Source organism: Mesoplodon densirostris, chromosome 14 (genome assembly GCF_025265405.1).
Source record: "Mesoplodon densirostris isolate mMesDen1 chromosome 14, mMesDen1 primary haplotype, whole genome shotgun sequence".
Taxonomy (NCBI): domain Eukaryota; kingdom Metazoa; phylum Chordata; class Mammalia; order Artiodactyla; family Ziphiidae; genus Mesoplodon; species Mesoplodon densirostris.
Window position 1 is genome coordinate 62,680,850 of NC_082674.1, and position 25,000 is coordinate 62,705,849.

Below are 25,000 nucleotides of genomic sequence, written 5' to 3' on the forward strand. Positions count from 1 at the left end.
CCCAGCAGGACAGTCATGCGCTCCACTCAAGCCCGTCCGAGCCAAGGCCGCTCGGGATTCTCCCCGTGAGCCTTCCCCCTCCCAGCTCCTCCACACGGTCCCTTAAATCTCAAAGAAGGAACATGGGATTTTCAAGCTGCTAAACTAGGCAAAGTGATGGGCTCCTCTTGCCATAAGGAGCAGGAAGGAGGTGACAGAGCCTTTCTCCTCTCTCACAAGAGCCCCTGACGCTGGCCAGCAACCCCCCAGAATCAGAGATCCCCAGTTTGTATGACCCTCAAATAAAGTCTCATGCTGGGTTGCAGGCCCACCAGGGTGGGGTTAGCAGTCTCTCTCTCTCTTTTTTTTTTTTTTTTTTTTAGCGGTACGCAGGCCTCTCACTGTTGTGGCCTCTCCCGTTGCGGAGCACAGGCTCCGGACGCGCAGGCTCAGTGGCCATGGCTCACGGGCTCAGCCGCTCCACGGCATGTGGGATCTTCCCGGACCGGGGCACGAACCTGCGTCCCCTGCATCGGCAGGCGGACTCCCAACCACTGCGCCACCAGGGAAGCCCAGCAATCTCTTGATGAGCGATCTAAATAGATTTGGTAATTCTGGCTTCATGCTTGGGGTAAGACATAAGGATTCAGGGAAGGAGAGTGATCTTGGGCATGAAGTGGGGACCCCCCCCCCACCTAACAGCTGTTTGGAGGTGAATCTGGTCCACATGGGAGCAGAGTAAACGAGGCCATCTCAGAACAACCCCCAATCCCTGTCTTAGGAGAGCAGTGAAATAAATGATGGTACACAGTAGGTACAATGGGTTAGTACACAGGCGTGAACAACTACAACATTTATTTAATGATATGGGAAAGATGAGAAAGTGTGTTTTGCAAAAAGATTATTAGATGTGAATTTTTTATTATATGTGAATGTTTTTTTAATTTATATTTCCTAATTCCTTTTCTTACCAATTACATGTACTGATCGTGTAATGAAGTTGTGAGGCGACTTTTGACCTCTGGAGTGGGCTATAGGAGACCACCCAGCCAGGATGGAGAGAGGACCAGCTGGAGGTACAGGGTGGGATGAACCTGCCAAGGTCTCGGGAGCTTGGGCTTCTACTCTGGCTCTGGCCCAGGCCCCTTGCTGTGTCACCTGGGATACATCCTTACACCCTCACACAGTCGGTCTATAAACCTCCCCTACTTAGTAGCTGCTATATTCTCAAAACCCCGTGGGATTCAAAATGAGCCTATTGCCCCTGTCTTGAGGAATTCACAGGACTCCGGGAAGGCTTAGACCTGTGACCACATGACTGAGGCCACCAAGAGCGGACCCAGGGAACTCAGGCAAAGGGCAAAGGGGAGCTGACATTCGGGTCAACCTTGGGGATGGATCAAGAGCCCCTCCACTCCTGCATCGGCTGCATGAAGACCAGCTCCTCTGAGGAGGGTGCCGGGTAAACACGGGCCCCTCTAGGCAGACATCCTGCCCCCGGCTGGAGTGCGCAGCCCTTCACGTGGCCCACGGGCACTGCCTCACCTCCCCGCCTGCTCTCCCAGACCTGGAGCACTGGCCTGTGCTCCCCCTCTATGAAAGCGTCACCAGGGTCTACTCTTCTCCGCCTAGGAAGACGGCCCCGATGGCCCCCACCCAGAAACCCTGTCTCCCATGCCCCTTGCCCAGCCCTGACCCTCAGATCAGGTCTGGCCCGAGACGCTGAGTGGGGCAGTCACAGAGCAGCGGGATGTAGAGGACGCCCAGGGGCGGGGAGTGTGGGGTTACTCACAGCGATGGAGACAGCGCTGATGACAGCCCCCAGGTAGCCCTGGATGAACCTGGATGCAGGTGACGGCTGGAAGACAGCGACAGCATTTCCGGTCCCCTGGGTGTCCCGGGCTCCCACCCTCCACCCTTGCAAACGGCCCCAACCAGCAAGAGGCAATCCTGCCCCCCGGCCTGGAGGGGCAGGCAAGGAGGAAGGCCTCTGGAAGCCAAAGGGATCAAGGCCTCCCTCAGCGCAGCTCCGCACATGGAAACACAGGGCAGCTATGTCCGGGGAGATGCCGAAGGGCCTCCTGCCCTGCTCCAGAAAGGCCCTTGGCAGACACTGCTGGCTGCGGGTAGAAAACAGCACGGGCCAAAGTGGGCCGTTTACGGCTGGGGCGAGCAGATCCAGTTTAGGAAGGCTAAATGTTGCAAGTGGGCCGTCCGGCACCCAGAGCATTTTCTCGGGGGACATGCCTGGCTGGCTCTCACAGGCCTGGTCAGCCATGCAGGGCTTGCAGGCCAGTAGGAGACAGTTGCTAAATATTTCTACGGGAAAATGGATCCCAAGTTGCAACACAAAAAATTAAGGAAGAGCTGAGGAACTACGACAGTCATTCTGGAGGTATTTGGTTTAAGGTGAATGGGAGCCATCTAAGCAGAGATGTCCGCGTGCGAAGCATATGAGCAAGGCATGGGTCGAAGGTTTAGATGGGAGGAGGGGGAAGGTCCTCAGAGTATCAGGCCCTGAAGTTCCTACCATCCAGGACAGCTCATAACTCCCCTATCACTCCCCACCAAAGTTATAAATGTCCAGACCCTCTCCTCCCCAAACTGACAGCCCCCCAAGGAGAACTAGATTCCTATCCTCTGCTGCCTTTGGACAGAAATGTGGGAGAATGGACCAAGGGGAAAGGCAGCCTTGCCAGCGAAGCAGGCACCCAGCCCCTTCCTAGACAAGAGAAGGGTGGCTGGACCTCCACTGTGAGCTCGTCCCAGGAGTGCAGGGGACTTTGGGGAGGACGTGCCAGTCCTCTCAGACCCCTCAGCCTCAAGAGCAGCCCTTTAGCTGTGCAGCTGACAATCCTGGGGCACTGAGGCAGCTTCCAGACAAGCTTGGAGGAAGTTTAGAGGAAGTCAGTCCGCACGTGGCTGATGCTGTCCTGATCCAAGATCTGGGTATAAGCGCTGCCCAAGGAGAATTCTCAAGCCAGTGGAGCTCATCCCTTTGGCCGCGTGCGCCACACTCCCACGTTCTGGGCCTTCGTCACTTCACGTGAGCAGCCCCTCCCCAGCAGGGCCCCTCCTGAAGGCCTGGCAGTAAAACCCAGAGGAGAAGCCCTGATGGTGGCATGCCACACTGTAGGGAGGGAGAGGGTCACCCCAGCCTGAAGCCTGACACCGGGTGGTGGTCTGCGATGCTCACCTTTGTAGCGTTCCGGTTTGCATAGTTGACACAAGCGTTGTGGCTCTGGTTCAGCCACTGAAAGGCAATGTGGGGAGAGGAGAAGTCAGGAAAGGTGTGGTCACCTCCCTGGAAGCAGACCTGGACCTGGGAGGCCACACCCCTCCAGAAAGACACAGGTGTCTAGTTCACGGTAGTTCCATCCATCCCCTGAGTTAGCGTGAGCAACCATCCTGGTTCGCCAGGACGGTGAAGTTTTAGCACTGAAAGGCCCCGGTCCTGGGAAACCCCTCACTTCCTGGCAGACCAAGACACCGGTCCCACCCAGGCCAGCTACCCATCTCAGTCCAGAGATGGCCACCTCTCCCAAAATTCTGGTGTTCACTGCCCCAAATGGGCCCCACTGCCTTTGCCGCATCACCCTCTTTATATTAATGACTGGACAGAAGGTGGACACTTAAGCCCCTGGAATGCCCGACAGCTCTGAGCCTCCTTCAAAATACCCCAGCCCAGCCCCCTACACCACCCGCAGAGCCCAGACACAGACATTATTAGGAGCTTTTTTTTTTCAGGAAGACTCTGACATTTTCTCCTGAAGACAGACAGGTTTTGCTTCCTGTCCCTCTCTCTCTACACAGATACATACGGAGCTTCTACTGTTTTCAGAGAGCCGTGCCCCAGACTGTCTCCAAGGGCAGAGACCAGGGTCTGTGATGCTTTTTCACCCACCTCACTACCTTGGAGTTCGGGGTGGATTACCTTCCCCACAGATTTGGGTAAGGCTGATGTCAAAATGAGGCTGTAGGGCTCAAGGTCACTGGCCATGGGACAAGCATCCAGGTGAGGGCACCCGCCAGCCCTCATCACCTCTGTGCAAAAGTCAGAGCACCTATAATGGCCCAAGACTTGGGCTGCGGGCCCGAAGTCCTGGGGTTTCTCCCAGTGGCTTCTGGGTTAGGGAGGAGTAGGAAGTGGGGTGACTTTCCCCGAGGGGCCTGGATGGAGAGGAGACACTGGGACAGGTTGTTCCAACCAGCCCTTGTTGGGTGCCCCCTTCAGGAGCCCTCTGCTTGCAGGGAAACTGTTACCTGCCAGAAGACAGTGGACGCCAATGTCTGATTGGGCAAGAGAAGACCAACCACCTATGAGAGAGAGAGAGAAAAGGCTGAAGAAGGCAAAAGAAATGCCCTACGCTTTTGCAAAGAAAAATGACACAGCCACAAACAAAAGTGAGCTGGATCTGTACAAACTGATGTGTATGATAAGTATATTCAAACTACTGCCCACAGTGAGATGATGTACGATGAAAAAACCTGGTTGCAGAATTATATGACAACATAATCCCATTTTTATAAAGAAAAAAAAATCTCACCAGATATATCCACATACACAAACACACATACATATACATATCTCCAGGCATGAAAAAATCTGTAGCACAGCAGGTAGACATCCCTGGAGGTCAGGTAACATGGTACTTTCTCACATTCTTCTTGAATATTTCTGTGTTCTTTTTAACAGTGGACATGCATATTTTTGTAATTGGTGGGCAGGGGAACAATAAAAACAAATCAGCAAACAAAAGGAACGCCTTTACTTCCACCCAGCTAACCTGGCTCCTTCACACCCTAGCCATCCAATGGGATTTTTGTGAGGATTCAATAAGAATCATTTCAAAGGCCTTAAGTGCTTTACAAAGACTAGTAGGGAAATTTATATATTATCTCTGGGCCCCCATGAAGCAACACCTACACTATGTTTAAGCTATTGAATGAAACATAGATGTCTAATAAGTATTTGTTGAATGTGCGAATGAATGAACAAATACACACATATGACCAAGTCTGGTTACATAAGTGTGGATCCATCAGTCCCAAAGCCCAAATATCACCTAAGACCTAGACTCAGTGACTTTGTTTTTTTTGGTTTAAGTCAAGATGAATTGCCTGAGCTTGACACTGACCAAATCTTAGACTTCGGGGATCCAGGTGTGTCTCTCAGATTTACCTTTTGAGTGCTTGTGTGCAAAATAACATCTACCAAGTGCTGCTGTATATGGAAAAAATGTGCACAGCCATCCACATATTGACTTATTTATTATTCTTGTACATAAAATGGCTCTTTGGCAAGAATTTCTGTAAGGAATGTGTAAACATTCAATTCTATGCAGTAAATCAAATTCTAGACATCCTTAGCAGCATTAGTAAATCATGTTTTAAACATTGAAATGTTTTAAAACAGCAAACACGCACACACAGTTATATTTATTGGCCCATATCAGTTTGAATAAAATTACATAATGTAAATTAATTCCATAGTCCAATGAAGAATTACCTTATGATACTTTTCTCCCCAAAGTAAGATCCCAACTTGATTTTTCTTTGCAATGACAGCTTAGAGTGCTGGAGTGAGAGTCAGGAGACCTTGGGTCTTAGCCTAGGCTCCATCCCTGTGTGATCTCCAGCAGAAGACATGCCCCTTTGGGGTTCTAGCTTTCTCTCCTATAGAGCGAACAGGTTGACCTTGGAGGTCCTGTCTCAGTTTAAATTCTATTCTCAGGTTCCAGGTAGTAGGTGTGAAGTCAATACAGATGGTCCCATCGTCTCTAAAGGGAATTTTCCCACCAGTCCTGCCAAGAAGTAACCCCAGGGGACCCAGGGCCTCGTCCTAGCACCCCAGTCAGGAGCCAGACCATAGAGAGGAAGCTGAGCCTAGAGAGGCCTAAATCTGGGAACAGATAGCATGAGCTGGTGAGTGTGTAGGTGTGAATTTGTGTGTGTGCCTTGCATGCATGTGCAGGTATGTATACACATGTGCATGTCTGACTGCCTCACAAAGCCTGAGGATATAAAAGCTGTTTTCCACTGTTGGGAACTCAGCACATCATTCCCCCTAATCCGTTGGTTTATATAACACTGGTGTGTTATGAACTACATTGTATTCTCCCCCTCAATCCCCTTTGCACCCCCTGAACTGTGCTTGGCTCACCAGGACCGTCATAAGATGTGGCCCATGGGACTCGTATTTACCAGACAGCTGTTGTCCAGGACACTCACTGCTCATTACGTTGGACCCCATTATGAATCCATGTGGAGGAAATTTTTCTGATCTCAGGATCAGAAATTTATACTTCTGAACATCTGGTTTGCATCTGTCTTGCAAACACTGGGCATTCAACTGTGTCCCTCTTTGCACCGACTGTCAAGATGCCCAGGCCAGGTCATCTTACTTGTTTTTTCTTGTGGCATGCATTTTTTTATCTGATATCAAGTTTTTTTCAGAACAAACCGTAGCCCTAAACTAAACCAAACTAATACCCAGGCTATGCAATACACACACACACAAAGTGTAACCAGTGAGTTTTTCACCTTGCTGGCCAACCTGACCAGCCTCCTGTCCCTAACTTCTGCCCAAACACGGGCCTGATGTCCGTGCTGGGCACCTCTGACTCCGCATGCTTTCTTAAAGAGATGAATTGATTGATTGATTTTGCTAAGCACTTCTCCTTATGTCATTTGCCATGATCCTCATTATAACTCCGGGGCTGATTCACTTTGTTATAAAGCAGAAACTAACACACCATTGTAAAGCAATTATACTTCAATAAAGATGTTAAAAAAAAAAAGAAATGATAATGCCCTAAAAAAAATAACTCTGGGGCTCAGACAAAATAGAGATTACTTTCTATATTTTGCAAATGGGGCAACAGAGACTTAGAGAAATTCAGTGATCTGCCCAAGGCTTTAAAGCAAGCTAGAGAGTCAGGTTTCCTGATTCCTGGCTTGGGGGCCCCAACTCTCTGATTTTAGGGGCCCCTTCTCCAGATCACCTGTCTGAATACAAAAGAAGAGTCACATTCTATGCCCATTTTCGAACATCTTCTATGCACTGAGTCCCATACCGCTCCCAGTGGAGATTACCAGAAGAGAGGAATATATAGCATCTAACCACAATAAACACAAGGACCAAACAGGAAAATGTATGAGAATGTCCTTTATAACTCCTGGGCATGAAAATGACAAGATGGTTTAAACAGGTATCTGGATGTGTGTCAAACTGATAAATGCTAACATACAAGCAGGAGTTCAGGAAGGGAGAGGTCTGGCTATCTTCCAAAGGGGGTGACAGGATGGAGCTGAGGTGTGCATGTGTGTGCTCATGGGAGCAGGAACAGCTGAGAGGCTGGCTTCATTGAAGGAGGACATTCAGGAAATCAGCAGACAGGAGTCCGGGGAGGGTGAGGTGAGAAGGCAGCGGACCACCATGCCACGTTGGCCAAACGGGGTCCCAGGGAGCCATCTGAGGCTGAGGCAAGAGGAACAGGGATCCTGCCTTCCAGGTCCTACAGTCAGGCTGGTGGGGCCACGAGCACGCAGGTGCCAGCCCCATTCCCTATTAGGCAACACGCAGCACCATCTGCACAATCCCAGGAGCAAGAGCAGATATTTTATAATTTCCTTTTTTCTTTTTAAGCCTAAATTAAAAATAAATGTTCCTTCAGTTCTCAGATGTATATCTCTGGTGCAACCTGCCCACATTCCCTCATGCTGCCCTTTCCAGAACATGGCAGGGGAAAGGAGGAAAGAGATGAATAGAGAGAGGGAGCCAGTCCGCCGGCTTCAATGCCAGTGGATTGCACCTCTTCCAAGGAGACACTTCAGGCGTGGCCGCGTGGCGGGTGGAGAGAGCCCAGAAAGCGGCTGGGACCAGGGAACGTAGAAGGAGAGCCAACAGCCAGAATTCCCAGCCCAGCCTGCACCCTATCTTGCTGCAGGACCTCGGCCAAATCGCACATCCTATCTTTGCTCCCATTTATAGTTCATAACACGACTGGGGTCCCCTCCACAGCTCCCACCCCCGGCAGCTGTCCTCTCCACACATCTGTCTGCCTTTGATTCCCCTTCCCCTTGGGTGGCCGGCCATGGGCCCTGATGATCAACGCTCAGGCTCTGGTGGTGGGAGGAGCTGGACTCAAAACCTGGTTCTAGTATTTACCCACCGTGTGACCACACACAAGTTACTTGAGTTCTTTGTGCCTCTGTTTCTCCATCTGTTAAATGGGGACAATGCTGGTACCTCTCTGGATGATCAAGAGAGGAAGTAAGGTGTGGAAAGAATTTGGCACAGTGTCTGGCACACAGCACGTGCTCACTAGGTGTTAAATGTTAGTATCGTTCCTTTCCTTCTACCTCATTCTTTTCTAGCTTTTGCTGGTCTCTCATTTCTCTGAACTCCACCGTCTACATTCACAATTGAGCATCATTTAGCCCCAATCTTGTCTTTGAACACAAGGCTTATCCCATAAAGGACAGTAAATTCCTGATGGTAGAATTAGGGCTTTTCTCTCTGATGTCCCCCAAAGCACTCAGCACAAAGCTGGGCCCACACCACACACTGGAAGAACATTGCTAATTCATTATTAAGAACATAATTCATTCTTGGCTAGGGAAAAGATCCATGATGGATTGTGACAATGACCACCGTCACCCATCTCTTCCTTAGTCCTTTTATTAAAGTCTGATTGCATGAGGCTATTGGCCTTTGGAGAGGGGGCAGATTGAGTTTTGGTCCCAATTCTTCACTCCTCCCTGCATCCATCCCCATGCCAGGGGAGGAATTTGTTTCCATGCTCTTGGTATTGCTTGGCCATATGACTTGCTTTGGCCAATGGCATATGGGAGGAAGTGGCAGTGCGCCAGTTCTAAGACCAGGCCTCAGAGGCCTCATATGTTTCTGCTGGCCCTCTGTGCTCCTAACATTGCCAAGAGGAGACATGCCCTGACTAGTGCCCTCATCCGAGGACAAGATGTGAGGAGCAGAGTCCAGCCTGGGTGAGCTGACTCCCAGTTGACCCCAGACCTGCAGTGAGAAGCAAAACTGCCTCGGTCAAGCCCAGTCTAGATCAGCCAAACCCTGGGTAACTGCCGATCCCTAAGAATGAACGCTTATGGCTGCCACTGAAATTTTGTGGATGTTTGTTACACAGCACTATAGTAGCAAGAGCTGATTGATACAGGGATTACTACATATGAAGAGTGAATATGCTATCCTCCCTGAGAAAAATTCTTTACCATTACTAATGCACCTTGAATTATATCTTCCCTAGTGATGCTGGTTCCTGAGCAGCCTAGTTTATCTACCCACTCCACCTGGTGACCATTGGCCCAACTCTTCGGCCTCCCTGGCCTCCTCCTTCTTCTCCCAGGAAGAAGGGAAGTTTGTGTTTGAGCCTCGTCTCAGGACAGAATCAGGAATGGGGCCAATTGTACCCATACGGCAACTGGCTCACAAGAAAAATCACACCTTCACTTCAGGCCTCCGCGATCAGAGTGTTCTAACCTCTGCAGAGAGATGAGGTCTCAGCATGAGACAGAGGCACCACCAAATATCTCAATCTGCTTGGCCAGAAGTGGGACACGAACAGTTGAAGACAAGGACAAGGAAGCAAGGCCGCTGGTCACAATTCTGTGCAATGTGATACTGGGACTCAGAACTGAGCAACCCCCTACCCCATAAGAAAGTGACTTAAGCGATAAGAAAAAGAAAACATTTTAAAAGTATAAAAAAATCCAGAGGGGAAACAGGGTGTGTGCCAAAACAACTGGGTGGTGAAACTTAAGTCAGGGGAAGACCACAGGGCACAGAATTGCCTTGCTTAGCAAGATAATGGCAGAAATAACTGGTCCTCCCACCCTCCACCCCATCTCCATTTGGCTAATCCCTCCTCATCCTCCAGGTTTCAGCTTAGTTGTCACTTCCTCCAGGAAGCCTTCCCTGGTCCTCAACATGATGTTAGATTATATGCTCTCTCAGCACCCTGCCTGCCTTCTTTGAAGTATTCATCTCAGTAGTAAATATCTGTTTCAATTCTATCTTCTTTGAGAGCTTCCAGAAGCTTCAGAGGGGTGAGACCATATGACATTCACTTCTCAAATACCTGGGAGTCCTCGCTGGCAAAGCAACAGTCCTTTGGCATCATACCCTTCTCCTCCACACTGACTCACTCAATTCTAAAATGTTCCTCTTACTTTTCAAAAGACCTTCCATGGGCCCCAGTATTCAACAATTTGCCTGTTTTTTCCTTCTACTTTGTCTCCACCTTCTGATTTATATAGCTAATGATCTGAAAAGTAACACTTCGGTGCATTAGGGGTGCTGCTATTTAAAGGATCCCAACCAGTTAAAGAAAATATCTTTTGTCAAATGAATGTTTGTCCCTGACTGGTCAATTCCAGCTTAATGAGCAACAACTCTTGGATGGTATAAATTAAGCCAAAATGACTGGTATCCAAGTCTGGGACGAGGAGGGTTGGAAGGTGTCAGAAAGGCCCTGGGACTCAGCCAAATCTTCACATAAGTGAACCCTCCATGGTCCACCCTTCCTCCCCGCAGAGATGACTTGACTTACACCAGCACTTTTGGAGAAATGGGGTTTCTAAGTCCACACGATCATCTGCAGTGTTAAAATGAGAGGGTTCAGAGTAGAGTCCAAGCTCCAAATGTCCCAAGACAGAAATCTGGTTTGGACATAACCCGAGGCCTCTGGACTCACTGACAGGATGCTCCCGGTCTGCCCTCCTCAGTCTCCCAGCTGGATAGTGGGATTCTGGCCTTAAGTTCTGAGACTTCCAGAATGACAGGGGGCGGGGAGAGGAGGACAGCAGCGTCAGGGAGCTCAGGGCTGAGAGGGGAGGCACGATGTCACCTGGGAGAACCTCAGGCTCACAAGAGAAACCCAGCTCCCTGCCCTGAGACATTATGGGGGCCAAGGGTAAAGGCTGCCAGCTGGGGAAATGCAGAGAGGACGGGATGGGGGCCAGGACCCTGGCCCTGCCTCTCCCCAGCCACACATGCCCGGAAAGGACAGGGCTGCACACCTCTCAGTGGAAACTTGGGAATTGAGATGCCAGTTATAAGAAGTGACCACGGTTGGTGGGGTTCTTCTGGGAAGGTACCTGAAAAAGGGGAGCCATGAACCGCACCAGCCTCGGGAAGAGCCTTGGTGGTGCACTGGCTTAGCCGCCATGCTTATGTATAAATTGGGATCTCTTTGCCACACATCAAAGGGGGAAAAGTTTCCATCTTCAAATGTTAAGCTTAAAATAAGACACTACATGGGTGCCAGTAGATCTGTGAAATCTGCTGACTAAACTGGCACCAGCTTCTGGGAAAAAACCAGCTCGTTTCTCCTGAGCTCTGGGAGTGAGCAGGGTAGGGGCGGGGTTACTCTCAGGCAAGGTGACAAAAGCGTGGGGGGTCAAGTCAGGGATGCTCACCTGGGCAGGAGGCAGTTTAGATGTTGCTTCCAGAAGCATCTTAGTCGAGGCACCTGCCAGCCTTACTCACTCCTTCCCTTTATCACTCAGGGACCCAGTTCTAGCACATTCGCTGGCACCCCATTTCTATTTTGGTAAGCATTTTAGTGGTTTCTGCATGTGTATATTTCTTACCCATTCTATCACAGCAGGGGCTTCCCTAAGGCATGGACTGGAACCTTCAGTCGCCTTCAGACCAGGCATTTGCTGAGATGTTCAGTGCTACCAGACGACAGCAGGGTCTTAGGGGAGCTGATGTGGCTGGTGGGAGCCAGGCCTCAGGTGGAAGTGCTGGGACAGCCACAGTGCTCCCTCCTTACTGGGCGAGGCAGTGGCCCCGGGAGGGAGTGGGACCAACGGGTCCTCACATTGTTTATCCACGTCAAAGTCCCTGGATGGAAGGCTACAGGTTCTCCAAGACCAGTGGCTCCTCTTGGGACATGGCCTCTGGCCCCCCTGTTCTGAATCCCGGAATACAACTATTCGGGGCTAGGAAGTGAGGCTAGGTGAGCCTGTCATTTTGGCTCTGGCTGCCACTGAGGCCATCCCAGGTCATGCTGCCCATTCGCCTCAGTCAAGTGTTCATACAGGATCTCAGATTCCAGGGATTCCTATTCTCACATCCTACACATTTATCCACAGAGGGATGTTTGCTCCAGGCTGGAAGAGGACTTGTCCTGATAGGACATTCACAGCGTCTACTTCAGCAGTAAACCCCTGAACAACATGGGAGTGGATCCGCACCCAAGTTCCCATGACGCCTAGAAGGCCATAGTGACCCTGAAGTGATTGATTTGTCTTACGAAGAGGAGAGAGTGGAAAAATATGGGGTGTCCTCAATAACACCTGTGAACTAGACACAGTGCTGGCATCCCTTGGGTTAGCTAGTTTATCCCAGTTGATGGCAGCCATTAATTTTGAAAGGGTCCAGTTGGCCTCTTATGAGGAATAAGCCCCAAACTCAACTTCTCTGGCTTGGGAGAGATGACACTGCCAAAAGATATATCTTTTTATTTTTAAGCATTGATGGAGTATTTATTAAAATTACTATGGCAGATTCTTGTTTGCCTACCTATAGCTATTTTTCACTTCTTTCTCACTAACAGAATCCCTATAATTAGGGATTGACTATATATCCAGCTAAGTTCTACATGGAATACAAACAGAACTGTTCTGTGACACTTTGAAGAAGACTACTTAAAGGGAAATGACTCACCTAGGAGGTACATCCTTTTACTTCTCCCTTCTTTCTCCTCCCTGGGATGTGGCTGTGATGACTGGAACTTCAGCAGCCATTCTGGGCTATGAGGTGACTGACACTAGAAGGCAGCACTGAGAATGGTGTAGAAAAATGGAAGCCTGGATTCCTGATGACTGTGGGGATCTGCCTACCTCCAAAATTCTTTGGTATGAGAGAGAAATAAATTATTTTGTTTAAGTTACTATTATTTTGAACTTTTTGTTATGTACAAGTGGTCCTACTCCTAACTGATATAATCATATACTATGCTACAAAGAAAACCATAATAAATCTCAAATGGCAAAATTGTAGCGGTCACTCTCTCTGAAAATGAGATAAACTAGAAAATAATAACAAAGGAATATATCCTTTTAAAACCCAGTCATTTGGAATTTAAATGCATTCTTCTGACTATCTAACAGACTAAAGAGGATTCAAAGCTATAATTTCAAACTTAGTTAGAAAATAAAAACATAGATCACTATATATGAAAATGTATTAAACATAGCCAAGAATTCGATATACTCAGAAGCAAATTCAGAGCCCTAAACAGCTTCATTAGAAGGAAAGAATGAGAATAAATAAGAATAAGTTCAAGGCAAAAGATTAAGAAACCAGCCACAAACAAATCAAAGAGGAAAAGTGGATATTATAAAAACAAAAGCAAAAATGAATAAATTAGAAAATGAAAACAGAAGAATTGATAGATACATCTAAGAGCTGATTCCCAGACACAACTCTCACAAATCTAGTTATTTTAATAAAGGAGATGGAGGTGAGAAGTGGGGACAAGACTCAAAACTCAATCCAAGGAAAGATCATTATATTTTAAAAATCAATATTTAAAACTTTTCTACAACAAAGACACCAGAGAGTAAAGGAAGAACAGCTGGGAGAGAGATTTGTAATATATATAATTCAAAGGATTAATATCTAAAATATATAAGGAATGCTTACAAATCAATTAGGAAAATACAGCAAATGGAAGAATGGACAAAGGATGTTAAGAGCTAATTCACGGAAAAGGAAATGTAAACAGCCAATAAATATATGAAAAGAAGTGAGATCTTTTTGGTGTTCAGGGAAGTGTGCATTGCCTTTTACACAGCAAACTCAGTTTCTGGAATGGGCCCTTAAGAAATCATCATACTTGTGCAAAAAGAACTTTATAAGGATTTTTCACAGCACTGTTATTTCTAATAGTAAATAATCAGAAACAATCTAAATCCATCACTATGGGAGAGAATGCTACTCAGCAGGAAAAACGAAGAAAGGAGGGAAGGAAGGAAGGAAGGGAGGGAGGGAAGGAGGTAGGGAGGGAGGAAGGAAGGAAGGAAGGGAGGGAGGGGATCCTTATGGAGGCAAACTGCTAAGTGTAATTAAGCTATTTGTGGATAAATAAGTGTATTTTTACTTATAAAACATATCTATCTAAAAACAAATTTTTAGCGATGATTCATATCTTTGCAAATGCCTAGAAAAAAGCCTGAAAGTTCACACCAGACTTCCACAGAGGTTACTTCTGGGAATAGATTTGGAGTTGAGGGCTGTCAGAGGAACTTTACTTTTTTTTTTTTTGCATTGTTTGAATTCTGAGCTGAGAGAACATATTCATGTATGACTTGTATAACTTTAAAAATATTCTTTAAAAATATTCTTGGTGATATTTTTGAATTCCAAAGAACATATTCATGTATTACTTGTATAATTTTATAAAATACATGGAGAAGTTTTTTTTAATCCTAAGGATATTTCTGCACTCCAAAGATAAAGAGAAAAAATACCAAAAGCTCCCAAAGAGAATGGGGGAGGTTTATCCATAAAGAAAAAGAGAATCAGGCCAACTATTGTTCATATATAAGAAGGGAAGAAACGTCATTTCAGATATGCAAGGTCTCAGAAAGTATTGCCCACACACTCAATATTATTTAAAGAAGTACTCTAGCAAAACATAGAGAACATACACACACATACACACACACACACACACACACGAAAAGCCTAAAAAATTGTGAAGTTTAATATAGGTGTTAAGCAAGGATTCAAAAAACTGGTGAGATTCCAAATTATTTCCAAAATCTTGACAGGTGTGTATGGGTGAAATGGTAGAGTAGACAGTAGGGTAAAACGGTACGCTAAAAGTCTCTTCCTTTATGGGTAGGGTTGGGGAGGTCCTATTTACTATTCAATTATTGATATTGATAAGGTAAGATACAGCGAAATCTCTCCATAAAATATTATAGGAGAATGGTAATTAGAGAGGATTAGGATGCTCCCCTTCCAAACTACTTAAGAAATCAAAAGCACCGATGAAAATTACCACTCTAGTACAAATCAGGAAAATAAATGGAAACAATAACAAACTTGATAAGCAAACCAACAAACAAGCTACTTGATGGCTGGGATAAGTGCTCACAATAACCAGTGGCAGAATAAATATGAATGGGTTCCATTAATTATTAAAGTTAAAGACAGAGTTTCTCAAACTGGGTAAAAAAGAGTAGAATTTAGCTCAATTTTGTCTACGAGTGACATATACACAAAAATTAAATATCACTCTGATATAAATGTGTAGGCAATAATTTACAAGGCAAATAAAATGGGAATAGAAATATTAATATGAGATGAAGTAGAATTCAAGACAACAATATTCAATGAAACAGGGATATTTTGTGTGTGTGTGTGTGTGTGTGTGTGTGTGTGTGTGAAAGAAAGAAAGAGAGAGAGGTGGGAAGGTGGAGATTACAACATCAAGAAGATAAAAATGTCATGAACACACCAAACCCCACTGCACTGAAATATATACAGCAAAAACTATAAGAAATGCAAGGAAATTAAATGCACACAATTACAGTGGGGGAAACATAAGATTTTCTCAGAATATTTCAGAACAATGTAGAAGTTTCAGGGAAACTACAAAAGGATAGTGATGAGAATGATATTCCCTATACATGTTGATATATATTTAAAATATATGTATAAAATGAAACATTGCAAGCATACAGAGAAGTCTAGAGGATACTACAATGAATATCCACATACTGCCAAATCTTATCATTTTGTCAAATTTTTGTGAAATTTTTATCTTTTTAAAAGATGAAACATAACAGATACAAATGAAGCACCTCCTGTTCTGCTAGATTCCATTGCCTTCTCTCTCTCTCCAGAGGTAAGTAGTATCATGAATCTGTTGCTAACTGTTCCCATGAATGTTTTTATGGATCCTTGAAAAATATACCCATAAATATATATATAATACTGCTTTGCATATTAAAACATTATATAAATGACATCAGACAGTATTATTACTCTGCTACTGTTTTTTCATTCATCATTGTTTTTGAGATTTATCAATTTTTTTTTTTTTTTTTTTTTTTTTCTTTTTGTGGTATGCGGGCCTCTCACTGTTGTGGCCTCTCCCGTTGCGGAGCACAGGCTCCGGATGCGCAGGCCCAGCGGCCATGGCTCACGGGCCCAGCCGCTCCGCGGCATATGGGATCCTCCCAGACCGGGGCACGAACCCATATCCCCTGCATCGGCAGGCGGACTCTTAACCACTGCGCCACCAGGGAGGCCCGAGATTTATCAATATTGATAAATGTAGCCCTGTTCATTATTTTCTTTCCTGTGTTAAGTATTCCATTACATGACTAAATCATGAATACTTATCCATTCTCTTTTTTTTTTTTTTTTTTTTCTTTTTGCGGTATGCGGGCCTCTCACTGCCGTGGCCCCTCCCGTTGCGGAGCACAGGCTCCGGATGCGCAGGCCCAGCGGCCATGGCTCACGGGCCCAGCCGCTCCGCGGCATATGGGATCCTCCCAGACCGGGGCACGAACCCGTATCCCCTGCATCGGCAGGCAGACTCTCAACCACTGCGCCACCAGGGAGGCCCTATCCATTCTCTTGATGGACATTTCAGTGGTTTCCTTTTCTTTTGCTATTATAAACAGTGCTGCAAATATTTTCTTTTCATATTTAATGTGTTTTGTGTATGAGGTGAAATCTAACTTTATTTCTTTTTCACATAGGTAGCACCATTTTTTAGATGGTCCATCCTTCTTCTCCACTGATTTGTCAAATATCAAGCTTCCATATGGGTATGGGCATGGGCATGTTTCCAGACTTTCTATTCTGTTGCAATGATCTATTTGCTTATCTCCAAACCAAAACCAAACTGTCTTATACTACTTAGTAGGGTGACTCTCCTCTTACCACTTCATACTTTTTTTTTTTTTTTTGGCTGCGTTGGGTTTCCGTTGCAGTGCACGGGCTTCTCACTGTGGTGGCTTCTCTTGTTGTGGAGCACAGGCTGGAGGCGCGCGGGCTTCAGTAGCTGCAGGGCGTGGGCTCAGTAGTTGTGGCACGCGGGCTTCAGAGCGCAGGCTCAGTAGTTGTAGCACACCGGCTTAGTTGCACTGTGGCATGTGGGATCTTCCCAGACCAGGGATCGAACCCACTTCCCCTGCATTGGCAGATGGATTCTTAATCACTGTGCCACCAGGGAATTCCCACCACCTCATTCTTGAAAATTGTCTTGGCTGTTCTTGGCCCTTAGCTTGTTCATATAATTTTTAGTATCAACTTGTCAAGTTCCATAAAAAATCCTGCTGAGATTTTGATTGGAATTTTATTGAATATAATTAAATATAATTTGAAGAAAATGGGTATCTTCATGATATTGAATATTCCCACCCAAGGTGATATATTTCTCCATTTATTTAGATCTCCAATGTCCTTCAATAAAGTTTTATAAGTTTTTCCATAAAGATCTTGCACATCCTTTCTTGAATTTATTTTTGGTAACTTATCATTCTAAGTGCTATCATAAATGCTTTCTTTTAAAAAAATATATCATGTTCTAGATGCTTGTTATAGTTTATAGGCATACAGCAATTATCTTGTATACTTGTCTTACATCCAGAAATCTTATAAAATAGTAGTTCCAATAGTTTGCCTATTCTCATGAAAAATTTTGTTCCTTCCTTTCCAATCCTAATACTGGTCATTTATTTTTTCATGTCTTATTGTACTTGTTAGTCTCCTAGGAAAATGCTGGATAGAAGCACTACTATCAGGCATTCTTACCCTGTCCCAGACATTAAGATTTTACCTTTATCTGACATCTTTAAGAATGGTTCTTGCTATGGGGTTGGATTTTTTTTTTGTTTTTTCTGACAGATACTGTATTAAGTTAATGAAGCTCCCTTTTAGACCTAACTAACCTCTTTTTAAAAAAATTATAAATGGAGTTATGTTTTATCAAATGATTTTTCTGTATCTACTGAGATCATCATGTTTCTCCTTCAATTTGTTAATGTGATGGACTATATTAATACATTCTCTAATGTTACCATTTTGGGTAAATCTTTTTTGATATATTTTAATACAGTGCTGGATTCAACTTGCTATTATTTCATTTAGACTATGTGTAATTTCATAAGTGATATTGGCCTATAATTTTTCTTTCTCATACTTACTTCTTTGGTATTGGTCTCAAAGTGCCTCATAAATGAATTGGGGAATATTTCCTCTTTTTTATTCTCTTTAAAGAGTTCTGTAAAGATTGAGTTTGGCTATTCCTTTGAGTGTAGTCATCTGAAAGATCATGGGAGCCTAGTGGTAATTTTTTATTTGTTTGTTACTTCTTTGGTGCATATATTTTAAGCAACTGATCTAATTTCTTTCTATTTACAGGTCTTTTCAAATTCTATATTTCCTCTTGCTAGGCAGTTTTTGGTAACCTGTACTTTCTCAGAAATGTATCCATTTTTTTCTAAGTCTTCAAATTTACTGCCCCAGATTGTTCAATGCATTTTGATCTTTTAAACTTCTATTATATCTGTAATTATTATACTTTTTAGTCCTAGTATTTTTTATTTGTATCTTCTCTCCTTTTTCTTGCCCAGTATTGCCAGAAATGTCTATTTAATTAGTCCTTACATAGAAGCTAGGAAGTTACCCTCAAGATATATCTCCAACAATATCAAAACACATGCACAAGACTATTCTTGCATTATTCATATTGGCAAAATAATGGAAATAGTCTAAATGTCCATATGTAGGAAAATAGTTGAATAAATTATGGTACTTCCATGTAGTATGGAAGTAACTACTACGCAGCTATTTAAAAAAAAGGGGGGGGGCTTCCCTGGTGGCGCAGTGGTTGAGAATCCGCCTGCCGATGCAGGGGACACGGGTTCGTGCCCCGGTCCAGGAGGATTCCACATGCTGTGGAGCGGCTGGGCCCATGAGCCATGGCCGTTGAGCCTGCACATCCGGAGCATGTGCTCCGCAACGGGAGAGGCCACAACAGTGAAAGGCCTGCGCACCGCAAAAAAAAAAAAAAAAAAAAAAAAAAGAATGAGGAAGATCGCTATAAACTGATACACTGTGATTCCCAGGATATGTCATTAAGCAAAAAAAAAAATTGCACAGAAGGGTTATATAATACAGTACCTTTTATAGAAAAAAGAAAGGGAAATGTATTTGTATTTGCTTATTTTTACAAAAAGAAATAGGAAGGATAAAATTTACTTAGAGAGGATGGGTGGGAAGGAGGTAGAAGGGATAGAGAGGGAAATGGGACTTTTATTATGCCTTTTTTACATAGCTTTTGACTTTTGAACTATGTTGACATTTTATATAGTTCCCAAAATAAGTCAATAAGAATGGGAAAACATATGAAATTCAGTGGCAACAGAAATGAATAAACCTAACTGTATATCAAATAAATAACATATACACACAGAAGAAAATAATTAATTCAAATAACTTTTTTTTTTTTTTTTTTTTTTTTTGCGGTATGTGGACCTCTCACTGTTGTGGCCTCTCCTGTTGCGGAGCACAGGCTCCGGACGCGCAGGCTCAGCAGCCATGGCTCACGGGCCCAGCCGCTCCGCGGCATGTGGGATCCTCCCAGACCAGGGCACGAACCCGTGTCCCCTGCATTGGCAGGCAGACTCTCAACCACTGTGCCACCAGGGAAGCCCTCTCAAATAACTTCTGAACACAGTTCTCTGACTATATACTCTCAGTAGGATCTATTCAACGGACAAAAAGAACTTCAGAGAAATCTCAAGCTTTACTTAATACATTTGGCGGGGGGGGGATTAATACATGTTTGAGTGGCATTAATGTAGCAATTCTGAAATTCTTTTATTTGTATATATAAGATTTAGTAACTGAATAAATACATTGTTGTTGTATTCTCATTCAGGGAGAAGGAAGATGTAGATATGGACTGGAAGGAGGGGAAGAACTCTGAGATGTTGGATTGGAATTAGAGGTATTAGTATGTAGTCATGATTTTTAAAAAGCTGTATGTCCTAGCTCTGTCTGCTCAGAGGGCCTAGAAACAATGACATACCAGTAACAATGAGCACACTTAACTATCCAGATTTTGGTTTCTAAATACCATTCCCCTCTAAAAGGAACCAAGGCTCTTTGGAGAAATGGGGCAGAAAAACTACAAGATGAGTTTGGAATATCCATACATTGTGCTAGAAAGTATTGAAGTACATACTCATAGCATAAAAAAGACATGTCAAATGGACACTGAAATTGCTTTAAAGGGTTTCTGTTGGTCAAATTTGGCACAATTTGTATATAAAAATGAATAATGAAAAAAGTAAATTACTATCCACTGAATATAAAAAATATACAAGACCATACTGACAGTTTTGTTTTGTTTTGTTTTGTTTTTTGCAGTACGCGGGCCTCTCACTGTTGTGGCCTCTCCCATTGCAGAGCGCAGGCTCAGCGGCCATGGCTCACGGGCCCAGCCGCTCTGCGGAATGTGGGATCTTCCCGAACCAGGGCACGAACCTGTGTCCCCTGCCTCGGCAGGCGGACTCTCAACCACTGCGCCACCAGGGGAGCCCTGACAGTTTTAAAAAACAAGAAAATGGGAGGCAGAAGGGAAGACCCTTATTTACAGGAGGCTTCCAATTAATAAACATAGAATGAATGATATTTATGAAATATATAGGAAACTTTCAGACTAGGTAAATATCCTGTTCCCCATCAGTTTTTCACTTAGTGGTTTTAACATCTGTTGGTCATTCTTGTCTGTTTCCTGCTTTAGGCTAAGATGAAAATAAGTTACTATAAATGTTTATATATAGATCTTTGTGTGGACATATGTATTCACTTCTCTTGAAGTAAATACCTAAATGTAGGACTGCTGGCTCACATTGTAGGTGTGTGTTTATAAGAAACTGCAATACCAGTTTCCATATACACCTGCCCTGATCCCAATCCCAATTCTAGGATCACATCCCACATTTAGTTGTTATCTCTTTAGCCTCCTAGGTACAATGCAAGAGAAATGAGGATGTGTGTAGGTGTGTGTGTGTGTGTGTGTGTGTGTGTGTGTGTGTGCGTGTGTATGTATCTCTATATATATCCTCTAAAAGACTTGTACAATCATGTTCAAAGCTTGTTGTTGTAAACTCCAAACTGGAAACAACCTAAATGTCTACCAACAGTAGGATGAATAAAGAAATTTCTATATAATTATAGCAGTGGAATATTATACAGCCACAAAAAAGAACAAGCTAATACTACATATAACAGTAAGTCTCATAAACAATTGGGTGAAAGAAGCCAAGTCTCCAAAAAGTACATTTATATAAGTGATTCCATTTATATAAAGTTCAATAACAGGCAAAATGAGAATATAATGAAGGAGTCAGAAAAGTGGTTCCCTGTGAGGTTAGTGACTGAGGGGGGGTACATAAGAGGTTTCTGAGACGCTGGTAATGCACTATATCTTTATCTAAGCGATATTTACTTAGATGAGCTCACTTTGTGAAAACTTATCAAGCCGTACATTTATGACAAATGCACCCTTTCTGTACATTTGTTTTACCCCAATATAAAAAGATTAACAGTAAGCTTAATCCTGATTTCAAAACAGAACAAAAATAATGCTGAATTTTCCAGTTTTCAGAAGGCACCCTTACTTTCTGACTTCCCAAGCTTTCTGGGAAAACTTCCCTGTAATCTAACCAGCATGTCCTAACTAACGACAATACTTGGAATGGGAAATATATAGGGATGAAGGCACTTTGAGGCCCTGTTGGGTGTACATTGGCACACGTTCTATGGAAACAGGTTTGACAATACACATCAAGAGAATTAAAAAGAAATATATGATATTTTCTCCAGTGAGTCCCCTCCAGGAATTTATCCTAAATCAACAACTCAAATATTTATGAACAGCGATGTAGTTATACATTAAAAATTTTTTTAGAAAAGAAAACCCTTTGAAGGTAATACTTACAATTGGCGTCCCGAAAGGAATGTAACCTGTGAGAGGACAGAGAGAAGAGTCGGGTTTTATAATCCCACCTGACTCTGCCCCACCTGCCTTTCAACTGGGAGGCCAGAGAGACTTCTGGCCTTGGTCTTGGCAGTGGTCCCAGGGAGAGGGCTCGGGTCAGTTAAGCGGGAGGCACCTCTAGCCCCAGACCTTTTCCCAGCCCAGCCCTCCCCAAGACAGAGGGCTCCCCTGTGTCCCCCAACCTCCTTGTCTCTGTTCCCCTCAGTCCTCACTCGCCCCCAAAGCCAGGGGCCCATTCCTGAAGGAGGCGCCCACGGCGGGGGCGCTGCCACTCTGCACTTGGTGGTCCCCCCACGATTTCCTCCGGGAGCCACGAAGCCCCGCCAGCCTCACCGCAATGTCTCTGGAGGTCCTGGGATGTCCTCCTCCTTCCCTCAGCCTGTCTTTCTAAAACACACCCTTACTTTCCCAGCTTCATGACCATTTCTGGAAAGGGCATTCCCTACCCACCTGAGATGTGTGCCTCTAAGTGCCAGAGCTCTTTGAATCTTTAGGGCCCTAGCTGGACATCCTCAGTAGAGCAGGAAAGGGCTGGCATGAAGTGCAGCTGGGCCCTGGCCGTCTCCCCACGGCTCAGGGCCCCCAGACTATGGCAAGGCCCCTCCCCCAGCCTCACTGCTGTAGGTGGGCATCCTCCTGTCCCAGCCACTAACTTACAGCAGCCAGTCAGCTGGTGGCCCAGCAGCAGGGAGCAACACTTGCACGGGTTACGTCTAGAGCAAAGGTTGGGGTCCTGCGTGTGCATATTTGTACACATGAGCCGCCACTCTCCTACCTGCACCCCTCCAGGGAGAGGCCCAAAGACTGATCAGAGAATCGCAGAATAAGCCAGTCTCAGAGGGAGAGCCTGCTATGGCCCCACGCAGGCACTGGGGAGGACCTACAGCCGCAGCTACAAGAGCGTTCACCGCCTTGGAGTTCCTCACGGCAAAGCAAGGGTCACCGGGCACTAACTGCCCATTTGCACAATGACATCATGTGCTTGTCTATTCTCTCAGCCCCATGAGTTCAGGCTCTCTGAGGGTAGGGACCCTGACTAACCTCCTGGACTGAGAACACCCACTGGTAGGGACCCTTCCTCCAGCCACCTGAGGGCTTCCCAAGGCAGCAGCCACCAGCCCTCCCACCCGCCCTGTGACTCAGGGGTGGGGGGTACACTCCGCCGCACTGAGCAACGGCATGGAGGAGGCATCAGCATGCTGGTGTGAGTCTGACCTCCGCTGTGTGACTCTGGACAAGGCCCTTAGCCTCTCAGAACCGTAGGCAGGACAACCACGCCAGCCCCAGCCAGTGTATGGGCAAGTGCTTTCTAGGCCATTAAGCTCTACATAACAGAGCTGTCCCTCTAGTGACCACAGGGCAGGGACTTCCTGAGGGCAGGGATCTTATACGCATTCTTCCATTACCCTCTCTGCCCACTGGTCTCCACAGAATGGGAATCCGCCTCCCTGTGTGTGTAGTGGTACAAATGTAGTGCATACATTCAGAAGGGCAGGTTAAAAGTAGGATCAGAGACAAGGGAGTTAGTCTGGGGGTTAACTGCATGAAAAGGCTGAGTAGGGCTTGGAAGGAAGGCACTCAGTGTGCACAGGTAGGAGAGGAGTGGCTCATGGAAGGCAGGGCTCGTCCTAGCAGGCGTCACCCTGGGGCTGCTGCTGAGTGAATGGGGTGTAACCTGGCATTGGGGGCACCAGATTCACCTGTGGAGGCCTCGACTCTACCCCAACTGCTCAGGCAGTAAAGGCAGACAGGCACATTTTTAAAGCTCCATAGGCTGGCCAGTCCTGTACAGTTGAGCCAAAGTGACCATGCAGGTGCGAGTGTGGTCGTGTGTGTAACAGGCTCTGTACGTCCCTCAGGCCAAGCGCATCTGGACACTCCTGGATCTGTGACCATTGTAATCGGCCCAGGCGAGGCAGAACCAGAGGTTCCCAAGGGCTTACCTGACATTCTAAAGGGCATGAAGATCTTCTCATTGGTGTCCGGGTGTAGAATAGCCTGGCAAGAGCCGGGAACAGAGCACAGGGTGACAGCTGGGGAGGGAGATGGGACATGGGAGGGGGAAAGGGGAGGACAGCTCCCCCAGGAAGACTTAGGTGGCCAATGGCTGTATCCCACCTTGCCTTGTGGCCAGTCAATCCTTCCCACCGCTCGGGGCAAGAGTAAACCAAACACGGGCCATAAACAGAGCTTCTCCTAACTAGTGCTCAAAGCTGAATGCAGCACAGAGCCGACCATGTCTACCTTGCAGGCCCTCTGTCCCCCATGCCATGCACACAACAGGCCCACAATAAGGGTTTTGTGGAAGGAGCCCATGGGGAAGGAGGTCAGGGGGCCCAGGGAAAGGCAGGCTGACCTGAGCTCTAGTCTTCAGAAATTCAGACCCTGGTGCTGGGGAAGAAAGAAGGGGGGTCGGGCCAGGGCAGGGCAGGGCAGGGCCGGGTCTCTGAGAACAGTAGAAAGGAAGGAAAAGAATCCAAAATTGAATTACCTGCTTGATTTTCTGTGCACTCCAGAGCTGGAAGGAAGGAAGGGAAAGAGAGGAAGGAAGAGAAAAGAAAAAACAAAGATTAAAAGCACATATCAGTTTAAGGTCTCAAAGCCACATTTTCTAACCAAGGAATCCAGCTCCAAAGGCCTTAAGAGGTTCAGGTTGTCCTGGTTGCCCCGGGTCTGGCAGCTACCCTGGGCTGGGGGCGGGGTGGCATCAGGGGGTAGGTAGGAAGGCCAGAGATCCCAGAACAGCAGAGCTGGGGGATCTCACATAGATTATTTAAACCAAGGGTTCTCGACTCTGGCTGTGCTGTAAACTTACTTGAAGAATTCTTCCAGCATTTTCCTAACGCTCCCTAGTTCATTTTAAGGTGTGGCCAGGTAAGAAGCCCTGATTTAAATGAAGATACTTCAGCTGTCTCCCAGAATCACTAGAGGCAGCACAGCATAAT

The 25,000-nt window shown here is 45.7% G+C and overlaps 1 protein-coding gene across 7 annotated transcripts in view; it reads right to left on the bottom strand.

Moving 5' to 3' along the window:
* The window catches only part of SFXN5 (sideroflexin 5), a 116,139-nt gene that overhangs the window by 53,073 nt on the left and 38,066 nt on the right, over nt 1–25,000 (bottom strand). For 6 of the 7 annotated variants that reach the window (XM_060117552.1, XM_060117553.1, XM_060117550.1 and 3 more), the window contains exons 4-9: nt 24,547–24,573; nt 23,999–24,053; nt 21,996–22,021; nt 4,243–4,296; nt 3,176–3,232; nt 1,772–1,837 (exon numbers count right to left, since the gene is read on the bottom strand). In XM_060117552.1, the coding sequence (XP_059973535.1) occupies nt 1,772–1,837; nt 3,176–3,232; nt 4,243–4,296; nt 21,996–22,021; nt 23,999–24,053; nt 24,547–24,573 (285 nt within the window). The remainder of the gene's footprint in view (nt 1–1,771; nt 1,838–3,175; nt 3,233–4,242; nt 4,297–21,995; nt 22,022–23,998; nt 24,054–24,546; nt 24,574–25,000) is intronic. The other variant, XM_060117549.1, reaches the window with a different exon arrangement.